Source organism: Meriones unguiculatus, chromosome 15 (assembly GCF_030254825.1).
Source record: "Meriones unguiculatus strain TT.TT164.6M chromosome 15, Bangor_MerUng_6.1, whole genome shotgun sequence".
Classification (NCBI taxonomy): Eukaryota; Metazoa; Chordata; class Mammalia; order Rodentia; family Muridae; genus Meriones; species Meriones unguiculatus.
In genome coordinates this window covers 54,106,344-54,123,616 of record NC_083362.1, presented here as the reverse complement: position 1 = coordinate 54,123,616, position 17,273 = coordinate 54,106,344, and the positions used below count along the sequence as shown (strand labels likewise).

At 43.0% G+C, this 17,273-nt stretch overlaps 1 protein-coding gene across 2 annotated transcripts in view; it reads left to right on the top strand.

Annotated features, from left to right (window-relative positions):
- Lancl1 (LanC like glutathione S-transferase 1) overlaps positions 1-16,340 on the top strand; it is a 37,283-nt gene extending 20,943 nt beyond the window's left edge. For both annotated transcript variants that reach the window (XM_021655694.2, XM_060368561.1), the window contains 6 exons: positions 6,074-6,209; positions 6,710-6,856; positions 9,661-9,843; positions 11,833-12,009; positions 12,407-12,479; positions 13,228-16,340. In XM_021655694.2, coding sequence (XP_021511369.1) covers positions 6,074-6,209; positions 6,710-6,856; positions 9,661-9,843; positions 11,833-12,009; positions 12,407-12,479; positions 13,228-13,304 — 793 coding nt within the window. In that variant the 3' untranslated portion in view covers positions 13,305-16,340. The remainder of the gene's footprint in view (positions 1-6,073; positions 6,210-6,709; positions 6,857-9,660; positions 9,844-11,832; positions 12,010-12,406; positions 12,480-13,227) is intronic.
- Positions 16,341-17,273: the final 933 nt, after the last annotated feature.

Below are 17,273 nucleotides of genomic sequence, written 5' to 3'. Positions count from 1 at the left end.
AATACAGTGGCTAAGTGGTAATCTTCTTTGTTAAGAATTTTAATAGTAACGGTGGAACTCATTACTGGTTACACAGAATTAAATGCTCACAGTTGCCCGTCTGCACATAGTCCTCAGGAGCTCATGTGTCAGGGAAGCCCTGCAACGCCAGGCTGCAGTGTTTTCTTTGCCGTCAATGTAGTCAGCCTTCGTTTCTCATCCTAAGGGCCTGGCCTAAGAAATGCTTTCTGGGAAATGGTACCATATGCCTCGATTGCCTTAAGATACTCAAATGAGTAAGCTAAGATTCGTGTATCATTTATTTGATACCTTGCTTATAAATACCTTTCATGATTCACAACTTTTAAAAGATCAAAAGCCATCAAGCTTGTCATGTTCAGCTAAAATACAGACTGTGAGATAGGCGTGGTGGCTCCCATCTATAATCCTAGTCCTTGGAAGGTTGAAGGAGGAAGATTTCTACAAGTTCAAGGCCAATCTGGACCACATACTAAGTTCTAGGCCAGCATGGTCCATGCCGTAAGACTGTCTCAAAACAAAAGTAAAGAAAGGTATGTGTGTGTGTCTGTGTCTGCATATGTATACATGTGGTTACTTTTCTACTCCATATGTATGCAAATGTGGGTGTGGCGGAATGTGGGGAAATTCATTGTTGGTGGCCACAGCTTTCTCGCATCTATATCTCATGAGCACTGCTGGGAACTGTGGTCCTTGCTTCACCCTCTACATCTCCTCCTTCTTAGTGGCAAAAAAAAAAATCCTTTAGTTCAGTTCCTAGAAATCCAGAATTATTTTATATCATCAGGGATTGAATCAGGGCACTTGCTTATTTTGCTTCTTAATGAACCATCTACCTGGTGTCACATCCCCTAGGGGTATCACACTCATTTCCTTGGGCAATGTCTTTGTTTTGTCCACTAACCACACCATCCACTTACCTTTCCAGCATTTTGAGTTTGAAAGAGCAAACACGCCTTAAATATTAAAAAATAATAATAATAATAACAATGTTTACATAAAGAAACAAGAATCCAAAGAAATCAATTTTCCTTGGGTTTCAGTTCTTAACCTTGCCTTTGAGGGTCTTTAGCTTCCAGAAGTAGAGGGACCCTGTGAAACATTTTTTTCGGAATGGAGAGGGCTTACACTTTTCTCATGTGGCTTCCGACGGGGGTGGGGGGGCAGAGGAGTTGGGAGGGATGAATGAAAATCAGTGATGGCACTTGGTCCTGTTGTGTTGCAAATGGCCTGGTTAAAGGACAGAACCTCCTAGTGGTTTCCTCTGCCGTCTGGTAAATACGGTATAGGTCTGAGAAGCTGAGACTTCTTGTATGTTGTAGTGTAATGAATCAGAAAAGGACTTATTTTTTTAACCATTATAAATCTTTTGACATTATGCAGAACAGAGAGCTCCATGCACACCTGGGGAGGCGCAACTCGATACCTAGCAGAGCAATCTTGAGTGTCTGTATTCTTCGTCCAGTGACATTCACCGACTTGCTGGTCTCTTCTGTTGCTGTTAATATCAGCCTATCCAGACAGATAAGCGGAGCTACAGAGATACACTTGTGGGTCTCAGAGTTTCCAAAAAGACCATAAAATAACCCTTATGACTGATGTTCAGGTACCCTGATTATTTTATCTTATGAATGTAGCATGTGAAGCGCAGGGCTTCCAGCCCCTGTAGTAATCAGAACCAACTAGGAAGTGCTGACAGTCTGAATTCTGATGCAGAAAAGAAATGTCCCACATCTCTTATTGGCCTAAACTCTGTTGTTGGGAGATGGCTGCTCTGCACAGTGTCTATAAGCTTCTAGACTGTATTCCATACCTGCTGCTATGACCAGCCCTAGGGCAAATGAGTGTGGTTTCATCTTAGTTGTGTATCGCCACCTAGTGGTAGTGTAGATGAGGACACTGGCATTTTTGTAATTCAGTAATTCAACTCTGTTTTGGTAGCATCTTCACTGGACTGAGTGCAGTAATCGATCACAATTATGCTTCCTAGGGCTGAAATAACACCGAAGTCTTCCTTTTGAGTAGCTCCTTCTGTCTCTCTGCAGAAGTAAGTCAAGTTTGCTTTTGTTTCCAGAGTCTGTAGGATCGATGTGTCTGTGTTAAAGTCAGTCAGGTGTTCCGATCTGACCTTGAGACACATGATATGGCTGCTGCAGTTGCTGAGTTTGTATGTAGCCGACAGAGCTGTTGTCTTGGCCCCAGTGTTGCTCAGATACAAGTTCTGTCATGAGGGGGAAAAGACGGTTTTCTTAGCAAATGTTTTTATGTTCTTTTGAAAATGCAGACCTGGCCAAGCTCCTCTGCCTGGGGCCATGTGGCGTGTCCTCCCAGATCTTCCCCCTTAGAGGTACCTCTGAGCTCTGAGGAGTCTTCAGAGTGAAGTCTGTTTCTCTGAACTTACTTTAAAGGAGGAGACTTGTGCAGCCCAGGATACCTGGATACCGCTCCTGCCTGCTCCTGCCAGGGCTAAGGGGTAGGGTGGGCCAGCTTGCTCAGCCTCTGTGAAGCCTCTTAGTCCCTGAAGAGCCTTGAGTTACTCAGCGCGTGTCCTAGTAGAAAAATTAGGCAGAAAAACCTACACAGCATCCTTTGTAGAGTCATTTTGGAAAACGATTTAGAGTAAATGTGCCAGTTTTTTGTGCTACGCAAAGACCTGCATAGGTATATATTAGAAAACTACTGAATCAAAAATCATTGGATCAGAAGGCAGGTAAGACATCTTAAAACAGAGCCCTCTGGAAATAGCTTACCCTTCAAGAAACAGTAATGCATTGTGTGTGTGTGTGTGTGTGTGTGTGTGTGTGTGTGTGTGTGTGACACAAAGATACATATACATCCCATACAGCCTCACCAATGCCCAAATTTATAGTACTAACCTAATTCAGTACTCAAAAACTGATATGTCATTTTTCTTCTTTTAGTTTGTTACCACCAGGATTGACCTTGACTATAAATTGTGTGTGTGTGTGTAACCATTTGTGTTTTCTTTGAGTACAAGAAAAAAACAGAGGTGAAGGATGTAATTGAGAAAATGAACACTTGGCCATCATGCCCACCACACTGGGTTCATTTGGCCCAGCCGCAGTAAGATGGGATAGGGGTGGGAAGTGAAAAGAAGACATTCCCTCTCGTCTTCCTCTCCCACAGCTCTGTTAGCACTGAGCAGACCTTAAGCAACACTGCAGGAAGAACATCTGGCCGTGGTGGCCCTGACCCTGAGACACCATTTCACTGCCACTTTGTTTCCCGTATTGTCAAGGGGAATAAAGAGACTCTGATCTGGCATTTATATATTTTTCTAACTTGAAGTGCATCAGTTGCTTGCACAGTACCGTTCTTTTTTAAGCCCCGTTTTTCTACCAAGTAGCAAGCATTTAAATACCCTTTACACCAGCAATGGAAGGCTTAGTAGCTAAGAGCAGGGCACCTGTTGCCTTTGCGTAGGACCTGGGTTCAATTCCCCGTGTCCATCTGGTGGCTCACAATCTCCATAACTCCAGTTCCAGGGGACTCCATACCTTCTTCTGACAATTGCATGTACCAGGCACATGTGTGGTAAACATGCATAATTCAAATGAAACACATATAAAACAAAATGAATAAATCTAATTAAAAATTTTGTTTAATTTTTAAAAACAAGAATCCTTGATGTGTTTCCTTAACATTTGTTCTATATCTGTCAGCTTTTTGAGTCATAAAGTTATCTCATTCTGGTTATAAGAACAGGCCCTTTTTATTGCAGACACCAGCTGTGCCTCTCCCTCTCAGTAGGTGATAGAAGAAAAAAAAAGGGGAAGGAGGGAATGTGAAAGGAGTCTTTTCTTTCTCACAAATGCTTGTCTTCCTAACTCTAGCCTCTTTGCATATGCACTGATGTGCATCTGGCCTGCTGGAGCAACTGTCATGGCTTTGTGGGCCTGGGCTTCCTGTGTTCTTGATGTGGGTAAATATTGTTGGCCTCCATGAGTTACGGTTATCTATGTATGTATACATACATATACATACGGCTGTGTATGTAACAGCTACACCCTGACTCCTATGTGTGTTAAAATAAAAGCATGGGCAGTGGCCTAGTTCTACCAAATGGGCAAATGTTTACTAGGAAGAAATCCACATGTGATAGTATCAGAGACTGCTCTTCCAGCTCTGAGGAAGCCACACAGCCCTCTGTATTGATTGTTAAAGAACAAGAAAGACTATACCCAGCCCACATCTCCAGCCCTGTCAGCTCAGTCCACCAAGAAAGCCATGTCCTCTCAATCCTTTCTTCTTTTATTAACAAGGTCTTGATACGGATTTTGATAGAGATTGTTGAGTCCCTGTGACATTGATTCCTGGTTACAGTATTTGTAATGTAACCATTCACCCCATTGGAGATGTAATGTTGCAAATGCTGTTCAGCCACTTGAGTGTGAAATCAAATTAGGAAGGTGTGCACACTATGCTGACAATCCAAAGATGAGTTTCTACCCTGAGAACAAATAAGGGAATTTTAGCATCAGGAGTCATTCTTAGAGAAGAAACAGAATGAAGATGAAATGTTATGCCAAGAATATTGTAAAATATCAAATAACATTTTATTTTCCAGAAAGTCCCTAAGCTTTTTATACTAATATCATTTTGTCAAAATTTAAAGTGTTTTAATAACTTAAATGGGATCATGTCACAGTTCATAAAGAATTTAGAGAAAATTAAGGTGCATTTTCAAACTCTATGTTACTAAAAATTCTAAAACAGCAAGGACACTCCCCCTCTAAAAAAAAAAAAAACAAAACAAAGCAAAAACCCACACAAGTTGAGGCTACCTAGCCTGGGTTGTCTTCCAAGTGTCTAAGCGTGCCTCCCCTGGGGTTTCCCCTTACTTTCTGGTTGCCTGGGGTCTGCTTACCAGCGGTAAGTGTTCCGCCTACTTCTGGGCTGAGTGACACAGAAGTTAGGTAAACAGGGTTACCCCTCCCGTACAGCCACAGTGCCTCTAGTCTCCAGGGAAGGTAGTCTCCCTCACAGTTTCGCCTCTGGGCTCCCATTGTAGTTGTTTCTGCCTGCGGCTTGAGACAGAGAAAGGTCTTACCCTCTCTAGTCCTTTACTAAGGACCTTTCTTTCCTGTTCATCCCTGAGACAGAGGTCCTTCTGGGACCACCGTCAGCCTGCCAGTACTTCTGTGTTATTGGCCATACTGAGCTCAGGCCAAGGGATTATTGGAAGGGGGAGAAACCTCCAATGTCGTATTCCAGATCCTGCCCCACCTAGCCACTGCTGTTTCCTTTTCAGAGTACTCAAACTGCTGTCTGGTGTTTTCTCTCCAGGTGGTTGGAGCCATGTTTAATGAAAAAGGGAAGGCTGGCTTTACTTGATGCTGCTTAACTGGAAACAGAACCCATAAAAGCGTGTGAGACAGCTGCGCTGCACCCATCAATAAGAACCTAACGAATTAGAATGTGCACTTTGACAGGATACTGTTTTCTAACTTACAAAGAAGGGAACTAGTCTTGTGTGTGCTTGACAGGGAAGAGCTGTATGAAGGGCGCTGCAGACCATTGCTGGATTAAATTCATATTTATACACACATGTATTTGTGCATACATGTATTTGTGCTTATATGCACGTAAATCTAGAAACACACATAGTAGCCAAGGATGTTCCTAAAAATAAAACTGATATGGCCTTCTGCCATTTGCGTGTGTTACCCTGTGGAAGATGAGGCTACAGTGGAGAGGAGTAGGATGCTACAAGCACTTTGTTCAAGTGTCTATCAGTTCAGGCTAAATGCTGTGATGGCAGCCGTGGCTAGCTCCTCCCATCCCCACTGCTTAAGCACAAGTCTTAGAGCCTGCTTCTGTGAGAAGCTAGGGAGCATTCAGGAGCCTTAGCCTCACTTGTGCATTCTCCTTTTGTTTGGCCAGTTCCGTTTCGAACTCAACATGGGGCTAGTCTTTAAACCATGATTTTAGATATGTGTGCTTATATGTCGGTGTATATATTTTTAATGAACCATGTCGTATGCCAATGTCTAATCCCTGCCAGATGATCATAGGCGCATGTTTCTATTCCTAGGCTCATTCACCTGAGTAAGATTGACCCCCATTCACCAAATGAAATGCTCTATGGACGCATAGGCTACATCTTTGCTCTTCTTTTTGTCAATAAGAACTTTGGAGAAGAGAAGATTCCTCAGAGCCATATCCAGCAGGTAATAGTTTTGCGGGATTTAGAAGCGTTCCATACTCTTTGTCTCTCCACTTAGCACATCCCATGTAGAAAGACCGTGCGTTCAACCTCTATAGGTGATGCACAGGCAGAGACAACAGCTTCACACTGGTCTGTGGGAAGCTCTGTCAGGAACAATGGGAGCCAGAAGGCCGTGCTGCTTGTTTGATAGGTCAGACACCCTTCCTATGTGAGATAGAGGCCAGGTCTCATTTCTCAGATGAAAGTATCTCCTTCGGTTCCTGGAGGAGTTTGTGCTTCTCTTTGAAAGACATGTAGATTCTTAAAAGTGCTAATAAAAAAAGTTGAGGGTTCTCCCCAACTGCCTCCTAGGTAGAATAACACTCACACTTCTCAGAAGGGAACTGTGTTCTTCCTGGTGGAAGGTAGTGTCTGATTACCTACCAGTAATTAACAAAAAGATCCACCAAGAACACTTTTTGTCTAACTGTCTTGTCATTTTGCTTGCCTTTCTTCTTGTAGGTTTGTGAAGCAATCTTAGCATCTGGAGAAAAACTGTCTAGAAAGAGAAACTTCACAGCAAAGTCTCCACTGATGTACGAGTGGTACCAGGAATATTACGTGGGGGCTGCACATGGCCTGGCGGGAATTTATTACTACCTGATGCAGGTGAGGGATGCTTCAGGTGAGACTAGATGACCCACACGTGTAGGCTTGGGTGGGGAGCAGATCCTTCTGTCAGGCACTGTGTCATACTCCTTGCAGGAGCCAGGGTACACCTTTAAGTGTGAAAGCATAAAGACACCACGCTGGGGATGGTGCTGGGTCCTCGGGTGAGCATGCACTCACTGAGCACCACTAGAGCAGGCTCTTGACCTCTCAATCTACATGAAGTGCTCTTTGTTTTCTCAGGAAATACCTTGAGTCACAAGTGTCATTCTCTGTTATAAAGAACAACACTTGAATATGAGAATTTGTGGCAAAAGAAAGTGGATTCTTTGTGACAGTGGAAGTGTGTGCCTTTCTCTTACAGAGCACAGTGTCACGTAAAGGATGGTGCACTGTTTGTGCACCCACCATGTGTGCATGGGTGTACATGTCACCATCTGGCCAGAAGAACACAAAACTGTTTTCCTGCCCACAACCCATGCTTGCTTTGGAATAAAGTCAGTTTGGGAGCAGTGATCAGAGACTAGCCTACGTTTGTTTGTTTGTTCTATTTTCCAGTAGTTGTATAATTAGCATTTTTGACAATCAAGATTTAAATTTCTTTTTCTGGAATGCTTCTTTGGTGACTTTATTTCCAAAACTACACGTAGATTCTTTAAAAGATTTCATGAAAGGAAGGTTTGTATCTGCTGATCAAGTTAAAACCATACATGTCAGTGAGTGGGCAGGCAGCCTTGTTGACTCGTCATTAAATCTGAGACTCAAGTGCTATCTACTGTGACTCTTTTTGTTAGCTCTGACAAGAAATCTGAAAACATGGTATTAATTTTTCGATTCCCAGTTTGTTATCTGCTGGAAATGATGAAGTTTTAATAGTGAAAATCCATTCGTGAATGTGCCCAGATATCAACATAAAACTGAACAATATTATTTCTAGGCCATGTTGGATAACTCTGGAGTGATTCACTCTGCTTTGAATACTTTCTACTGATTAAGTATTCTTTGTGTAAAGTTCTATTTTTATATGTATTGAAGAACACAGAATCCTGAGAACACACGTCATTCCCAGCATGTGGGTGAGGAGTGCACCATCCCCTGAGTGTGCACTCCTCACCCACATGCCCCATCCCCTGTGTCTTTTAAAGAGTAAGCAAAGCACTGAATTAAAAATTATCAAAAAGAGAATCGCAAAATTATATCCCAAGTGACATCCACCATGCCACATAAACCCGTATATCCCAGTATCAGAGTAATCCAGTGTACAAGTCATTTCCAGTTGGGTATTCAGCCACACGGTGGTTCCACAGCAGGTCTCGGGCCTCCCAGTCTCATGCCCTTTCCTGTTGCAAACAGCACCCAACATCTTCCTGTCTGAAAGCAGGAACTGAGCTTTCAGGAACTTGATTGTTCATTGTGTCTCTGCACTTGACAAACATGGATTGCACCCTTGTTTGCAAGCACTGATTTAGGAAAAGTGCTTGTGAATGTGTCCATAACAACAAACATTGGAAATAATACATACAGAATGCCTTAAGAGTTACTTAACTTCCACTACTTAGAAATCATAAAGCAGAAGATTAAAACTAGAATATCTAGCAGATTAAACAATTGAAAGAGATGTGAAGCCTTTCAATGACCTCACATTTCCTATTTTTTTACTTTTTGCTTTTTCTTCACTTTGTATCCCAGCTGTAGCCTCCTCCTACATTCCCTCTCAATCCTACCCCCTCTCCCTCATCTCCTCCCTGCCCCTCTCCAAGTCCACTGATAGGGGAGGTCCTCCTCCCCTTCCATCTGACCCTAGCCTATCAAGTCTCATCAGGACTGGCTACATTGTTTTCCTCTGTGACCTAGTAAAGCTGCTCCCCTGTAAGGTAGAGGTGATCAAAGAGCCAGACCCTGAGTTCATGTCAGAGACAGCCCCTGTTCCCATTACTAGAGAACCCACTTGGGCACTGAGCTGCCATAGGCTACATCTATGCAGGGGTTCTAGCTTATCTCCATGCATGGTCCTTGGTTGGCATATCAGTCTCAGAAAAGACCTCTGTGCCCAGATTTTTTGGTTCTATTGCTCTCCTTGTGGAGTTCCTTTCTCCTCCAGATCTTTGTGTCTCCCTCTTATCTTTCATAAAATTCCCTGAACTCTGCCCAAAGTTTGGCTATAAGCCTAAGCATCTGCCTAGATACCCTGTAGGGTAGAGCCTTTCAGAAGCCCTCTGGTAGGCTTCTGTCCTGTTTCCTGTTTTCTCCCTCTTCCAATGTCCGTCCCATTTGCCTTTCTGAGTGAGGATTGATCATCTTTCTCAGGGTCCTCCTTCTTGCTTAGCTTCTTTAGGTGTACAGATTTTAGTATGTTTATCCTATATTATATGTCTAATATCCACTTATAAGTGAGTATATACCTTGTGTGTCATTCTGCTTCTGGGATACCTCACTCAAGATAATCTTTTCTAGTTCCCACCATTTGCCTGCAAATTTCATAATTTCCTTGTTTTTAATTGCTGAGTAATATTCCATTGTGTAAATGTACCACAATTTCTGTATCCATTCCTTAACTGAGGGACACCTAGATTGTGTTCAGATTCTGGCTATTAAGAATAAAGTGCTATGAACATGGTTGAGCAAATGTCCTCATTGTATACTTGAGCTTCTTTTGGATATATGCCTAGGAGTGGTATAGCTGGATCTTAAGGAAGCTCACATTTCCTATTAGGTGTATTTTTTTTTTCTTTCTGGTTTTAAACTCATTTTGAATTCTAGGAATTCTTTTTCTTCAGTAGAATAATTCTGTTTCTCCTTTTAAGCCCAGCCTTCAGGTGAGCCAAGGAAAGTTACACAGTTTGGTGAAGCCCAGTGTAGACTTTGTCTGCCAGCTGAAGTTCCCTTCTGGCAATTATCCTCCGTGTTTGGATGACACCAGAGACCTGCTTGTTCACTGGTGCCACGGTGCCCCTGGGGTCATCTACATGCTCATCCAAGCCTACAAGGTACCTCCTGTTTTCATGTTGTAACAGAAATTTTTGAAAAACATAGCAAACTTTTTTTAAGGTAACACTATTCTCATAATCATTAAAGGGTTGTGAACCAGCCGCTGGGTCTAAGAGCGTTCATTGTGCTGAATTGGTTAGCAGCCTTTCTCACAGGTCCACCCTACCATGGTGTTTGCCGTCCATAACACTAGAAGCTGCTTCACTGATAGAGTAACCAAAATAATAATGGTAGTGGCGGAACCAAGATACATGTCCCAGAAACGTAACTGAAAGCATATCCTCATACATTGCTGCTGGAATATGAAATGGCACAGCTGCCATGCAGACAGATTGGTGGTCCCTAAAAGTCAAGCACTTCACTGTGATATAACAGTTCCACTCTAGGCTTATGCCAGTAGGTGATAGATAGACAGAAAGAATCTAGAGCAATTCAGAGAGGTTTGTGCACATGACAATTCATAACAGCTCCATTCTACGCTATTCATCATATTTTAGATGAAAAATCCCTAAACATCTCTTAATCTATCAACAGATGAGGATATGGATAAAATACTGGAATGAAACAGAATGAAATGCCAGTATATACTATAATACTCATGAACCTTGAAAACATGCTAAACAAATAACTATAGACACCCAGAATGCAATACAGAAGAGGAAATTACACTTATATTGAGTGATGACTAATAGGATGTGTCTAGAGTAGGCAAATTATGTAGACAGAAAGTAGAAGGTATCAGGCTCAGGACATAGAGAACAGGGAAGGAGGACCTGTTGCTTAATGTGTAATAGTAAAAATGGAAGTGATGTTGGGTGCACAACTTCAAGACTATAATTAGCACCACTGAGTTATATGCAGAACAAGGTAATCCCAGTCCTGAGGAGGTGGAGCTAGGACGATCCCTAGGGCTCACTGGCCACCTAATATTGCCCAGGGTGAGTGAGAGACCCTATTGTGAAAAAAAAGTTGGAGAGCAGTTAGCGGAAACATCTGACTTGGACCTTTGACCTTCACAGGTACCCATACACATATCCACACATAAGAATACACATACACGCAAAAATATAATAATAGCTCCTAGATTCTTCCCCAGTATGTAAAGATACTCTTAATGGTGAAGGGTGTTGTAATTACTCAAGCAGCTGTGTGTGCTCTTTGGAGAAGGAGTGATAATAAGAACAAGTGGCCAGTTCAGTACTGCTGTTTGGTCTCACACATACACATAAAGCTTAGACCAAACATACAAGACCAGTTATTTTTTCAATAATTTATTTATTTTATGTGTGTCGCTGTTTTGTCTGCATGTATGTTGTGTGAGGGTGTTAAATCTTGGAGTTACAGACAGTTGTGAGCAGCAGTGTTGGTGTTGGGAATTGAATCCGGGTCCTCTGGATGAGCAGTCAGTGCTCTCAACTGCTGAGCCATCTCTCCAGCCCTAAGCCAAGTTATTTTTAAAAATCAAAGCTAATTACATAGTTGCTTTTCTGTTGCTGTGATAAAACACTAACTCAAAGCTACTTGGAGTAGGGAAGGGTTTATGTGGCTTATAGGTTAGTCCAACATGAAGGAAAGCCAAGGCAAAGCAGGAACCTGAGGCAGGAACTGAAGCAGAGTCTTGGAGGGATGCTGCTACTAATTCCTTTCCCCTGCCTAGCTCAGTCTACTTCCTTATATAACCCAGGACTACCTGCTAGGGCGTGGCACCACCTACAATGGACTGGACCCTCCCACATGAGTCAGCAATCAAGGAAACACCCCACAGATATGCCCACAGGCCAGTCTGATAGACAGTTCCTCAATTGAGATCCCTCTTCCCAGGTGCGCCTAGGCTTGTGTCAAGTTGAAAAACCTAACTATGCTACAAGCCAATGTTAAGAATTTGTCAGCAGTAACATATTCTGTTGCTCTATTCCTTATTTCTTCCTTCCATGCCTGGAGAATTTTCCTTTGTGCCCTGATGATACATATGTCCCTTGACTCTGTAGGTGTTCAGAGAGGAGCAGTACCTGCATGACGCCTACCGGTGTGCTGACGTGGTGTGGCAGTACGGGCTGCTGAAGAAGGGCTACGGACTGTGTCATGGTGCTGCAGGGAATGCCTACACGTTCCTGGCACTCTACAACCTCACACAAGATGTGAAGTACCTGTACAGGGCCTGCAAGGTAGGGGCCAGGCTGTACGTGGAGAAGCTGCTCCTTGAGAGGTTGAGAGTGTCCATGAGTTTAGAGTTAACAAATGTGTTCTTTAAGAAAACCTTCAGGGACTATTCAGTTAGGGTAGCATTCCTTTAAAGGGTGCATTTTGCTGGGGCATTTGTGGGAGTAAAAGCTGAAAGACAGAAAGGCATCATTTTGTCCTCTGATACCCTTGGCAGCATGTGGCTCGCATGCTCACTAAACCCCTCCCAAGGCCTATACCTGCCTTCAAGCCACCCAAGTCTCAACATTAGCTCCTTATCTCTGACTTGATATTTTGGAATTTTTCAAAGTAGCAGTTTTCATGAGTTCTCAGGATCTCTGAAGAAATAACTACAGTCGTTGAACTTGGTCTCTTTTTCAGTTTGCTGAGTGGTGTTTAGACTATGGAGAGCACGGATGCAGGACACCAGACACCCCCTTCTCGCTCTTCGAAGGTATTTTTCACATACGACATACTTTCTGATGCCACCTGCTACTCTGCTTGGTGGTAATGCGTTTGAATTCCAGCCCTAACTACAAACTGGTTTTTATAGTCCATTCTTAAACATACACTTCCTTACTTCCTATGTTTCAGGTCGGGTGGTAAGGTTGGGGGTACAGCTCAGGTGTTAGAGTGCTTCCTGAGTGTACATGAAGCCCCGAGTTCGTCCTCCACACTGCATTAACTGGGCATGTTGGCACACCTCCGCAGTCTCCTCTATAACTCAAGGGATGGAGACAGTAGAGGTAGCAGGTCATCCCTAGCCTGTTAGCTAGTTTAAGGCCAGCCTGGACCGTATGAAACCCTGTGTCCAAAACAAAACAAAAAGACTTAGCGAGCATGCTACCACAGACGATATTAGTAGCTGTGATGGGACCACCATTTATGAAGCCAGGCTGAGTTGTAGATACAGAGCCTCACAGAGATACGTGGCCACAGTGCTGTGGCAAAGAAACTCGCAGGTAGTGACAGGTAGTAAGTGGCTTGGACTTGTTTCCATTCTATCTCCTCCCTTCCCCCTGAATAAACAAAATAAAGCCAAGAAGCTCTCTAGGGGCCTCTGATGTTGAATGCAGTGTATGAATTACAGGACGCTTCCCATGTGTTAGAATAGAATAAAGTTGGTGATGAAAAAAAAATGAGCTGCTTTACGAATTGGAGCCATTTGGTATAGTAAGTTGTGCTTCTTTCTCTTGCTTTAGGGATGGCTGGAACAATATATTTCCTGGCTGACCTATTAGTCCCCACGAAGGCCAAGTTCCCTGCATTTGAACTCTGAAAGGAAAGCATGTCTCCTGTGCTTACAGAGTGCCTCTCTGTGTGTTCCTCTGGGCTAAGTGTCTCTGTTGCTTTTGAAGGAAGCAAAATGAAACTGTGTACTTGATGTGGCCCGGCTTTTATTTAGCAGTTCAGCGCCTTCCTTTTATTACTTGCTTTATTTAAAAGTATACATGAAAGCCATCTTAACTGTCTTCCAAAGAGAAGGATGCATGAAAAGTACAGTATTTTGTGGCCATTTACATGTATTTCCAGACTTGGAGGACATCTCACTCTTATTTAAGTTCTTTCTAGAAACTCACTGGTAAGCCATTCCTGGTAACATATTATCCCAGCTACTGAGGAGACTGAGGCAAGACGATCACAAGTTCAAGACCAACCTGGGCAACTCAGTGAGACTGTTTCAAAGTAAAGAGAAGAGAGAGATGAGGGATTAGCTGAGTGGCAGAACACTTTTCTAGCATGCAAAAATCCCTGGGTTCTGTCCCTAGCTCACGCATACACATAATACTACATATAGTGCAGATAGATGATCATATGTAGATGGCCATCACCTTCCATCTCTTCTGTTGAATCTTTGTCCTCCAACAGAGAGTAGTTTTATGACTTGGTTTTCTCAAGTGGTTGATTATTAAAGGTGACAAGAATGTAGTAAGCCATGCTTCTGGAAGAAAAACTGCAAGACTTACCAATTAGACTTGGGGCCTAAATGTCGTGTTTTAAATTGCTAGTTTTTGTATAAACCAGAAATACCATTTTCAATGAGCCAAACAGGCACTGTATTCCAGAAATATTATCAAAACTTAAATTGATTTTGATGCGCATTCTGATCTTGAAGCTAATTCACCAACAATAGCTCCTTGTTTTCTGTTATATGCCAGAAATGTTTATTTTAAAAGTGTTTGTCCTTCAGTGTTCATATGAGATCCAGAAGTAGATGTTCTGTGTAAATTTGCTGAGACAGGACTACAGCCTGACCTTTGGCTGACCTTCAGATGTTTGGCCTAGATTTTCCTTGCTTTTCGCTGACTGTGCTTGAGTGCCACGTGTCATCCCTTCCTGTCAATTGATTTGAACATTGATCTTTTCGCTAAGTAGTACAGAATCTAATTCTGCTTACACAGCAGGTGGAAAGGGAGATGCTGTGAGTAGTAGCTTCTGAGAGAACACAGAATTCTTACTCCTGGAGGCACTGGATGTTACAGACTTCATGCATGTAACACATGAGTCTTTGCACATCCCAGGAGCAACAGTGGTCAGATTCTGAGACCACGGAGCCAGGTTTGTTTGTACATGAAGACTCCCTGGTGCTTCAAATTCCGAACAAATGTTTTTTGACACCTCAGCTCCTCCCTCCCTCCTCCATTATCACATACCTATCCAAATTCTAGGTAACTGACTTGGGAACATTTTCCACCTTTAAAACAACAGGGTCTGAGAATATTTAATGTGCTATTTTGTGGCTCTCTTGATCGTGCTATTTTTGTTGGAAATTGAATCCCCTTGGAGTGTGTGCTGGTTGCTATGAGGAATAATCTTATTATTTTTCTATTTGGTACCAAGATAGCTAATATGGGAAATTTCCTAGCCCTTTAAAGGCTACCTGCAGTAGGATTCAACAAGCAGCCCAGTGCTTAATTCTGAGGATTGGGTTGCTCCTTCTGTGACCCTCTGTACACAGGGACTTGTGCATCTTCACCCTCTGAAGTGCTGCTGAAAGCTGTGTGTAAACTGCCTGGTGAAGGCTGTGCACCGACGGGGCCAGAATGTGTAAGTAAGACTCAAACACAGCAAAGCACATCTGTTTGTTGGGTGCCCAGCTTTGAAAGGAAAGCCCACTTGGTTGGCTGAATGGCTTACTATATTCTGCCTGTACTTTCAGCTACTGTAGGTACTTATTAAAAGAAAAAGAACAAGTATTTTGATCAGTCAAGAGACTTGATCACAGTGCTTCCCCGGCATCCTGATCAGGGGAGCCCCAGAAGGAACTCAAAGAAGGAAGAATGTTTTGAGGCCCACCCTTGTTGCTATCCTAGCAGCCTTCAACATACTGTCATCCAGTAACAGGCCCATCGGCACCAACAGTTCGGCTTTCTGTCTTCACTGTAGCTTTGTAAAACTCCTTACACTGACAGCATATTTATGCCACATTGACTGAAGCGTAAAAGCTAGGAGAGTTTTCTGAGGGTTTTAAACTCAGGTAGAAACAAAGCTCACACCGATGCCTCCCACTCTGAGGTAGAGGCCACAAGAAACACTTTCACTCCAGCTTGTGTGGGAGCACCATTGTTGCTTTCATTCTTTGACGTTTTTCGCTCGGATGTTTTTCTTCTCGGTTTAAAAACCTTCCAGAGGTTGCTTCAGGAAAATTTGGTGGCATTGCTAATCTCCCTACAGAGACTGTGTAGTAAAATGTTGAGAGGCTCTCAGGCCCTTCTGTAAGATGCCAACATTGCCATGACCGTTTCTGTAGATCCCACCAAGTGTTCATTTCATTCCAGCTGTCAGTCTTCCGTCCTTAGAGTCATCTGGTTTCCTTTTCATCATTCCTGTCACATCCGTTTGATGGCAGAAGCCCGCATGTAGGTAGAGTTACATCAAAGGGGATCTAAGGGTATTTTTTTCTCCTTTTCCCCATTTCCCTGAGTAACTAAATTGCAGCACTCCACTCCTGTGTCCTCAGGTCAGTTTGTATCTGTTTTGGCGGTGCCCTTACCTTCTGTCACCTAACTTTGAAATAAACTGTAAGCGGGAACGTTTATTTATAGACTCTTAGGCTCCTAGAACTCAGGTGTAGTCCTTGCTTACTCATTTTTAATTCCAATTCCCTTTCTGCTTCCTGAAAACAGTCAGAGCAGGTTTCTGAGTGTTCTGTACCACTGTGCTGTAGGGGAACTGTTTACATCTGGTAAGCAGGAGTCAGTGTGGAGGACATTGAAGAATCATCCCAGGTTCATTGTCCCTTGCTGGGAACAGATGTGTATGTTATGAAAAGGATTTGTCTGGATGGTTTTCAATAAAATGCTATTAGGCCTGAGTATCGCCTACTATTGTTTGTTTTAGTTTTTTCTCCATAATGGTAAATAGCTTTTTCTATAAACTCACTCCCTGAGATTTGTGCTTAACTTTTCATTATTAGTTCCACTCCTTTCTGATAACGGATTTATAGAATAAAAAAATATTTTTACGTCTGATCATGGTAGGATTAGGAAGGATCTCCAAGGCTTCAAACCATGCATTAATTTCCCATGTCGTGTTTATCTGAGTCTACCCAGTAGTCAGTGACCAAGAGCCTCATTCCAGGAATTCCCCGTGCCCGTAATTGTAAAGGAACTGTGGATTAAGGTCACTGACTGAGGCATAGCCATAGGGAAAGGAAGTCGCCCAGACACCTGGCAGATTTGGTACCAGCCCTTCTCCTGCCCAGCAAGGTAGCACATGAGAAGTTCACCAGTATCTTCATGGACCACGTGGCCGCGTGTCTGAGCCACAAGTGTGGAAGTGTCCTTCCTCTCTCCCCTCTGTTGACCGACTGACTCTTCACTCCAAGGAGAGGTGTGGCTCTTTCCCTCTCCTTCACATGAAATGAAGGTGTGTCTGTGGTAGCAGGTCTGTCGATGCAGGTGTGAGGCGTGGAGGGACAGAGCCCTCCAGTGCTCCAGACCCACAGTGACCCTGTGCCCTGTTTACTTCTCCCTAGCAGAGTGAAAATACACTGTTGCCGCCGTATTGAAAAAGGATAATAAACATTGAAGTGAGTTGGCCCTTTCTGCTTGCCCGTAACTTGTTTGTTCCTATGAATTTTTTTTATATTCTTTGTCCCTCCCATACTCTTTGATCATTAGAAAATGATAATTTATGTCATTTTCCTTTCCTATAATAACCTCCATTGTGGATTTTGTGCCCCAGAGGCCTCATACCTCCTTTATGCTTATAAGCATCATGTAAACTTACCCTATAAATCTATCCC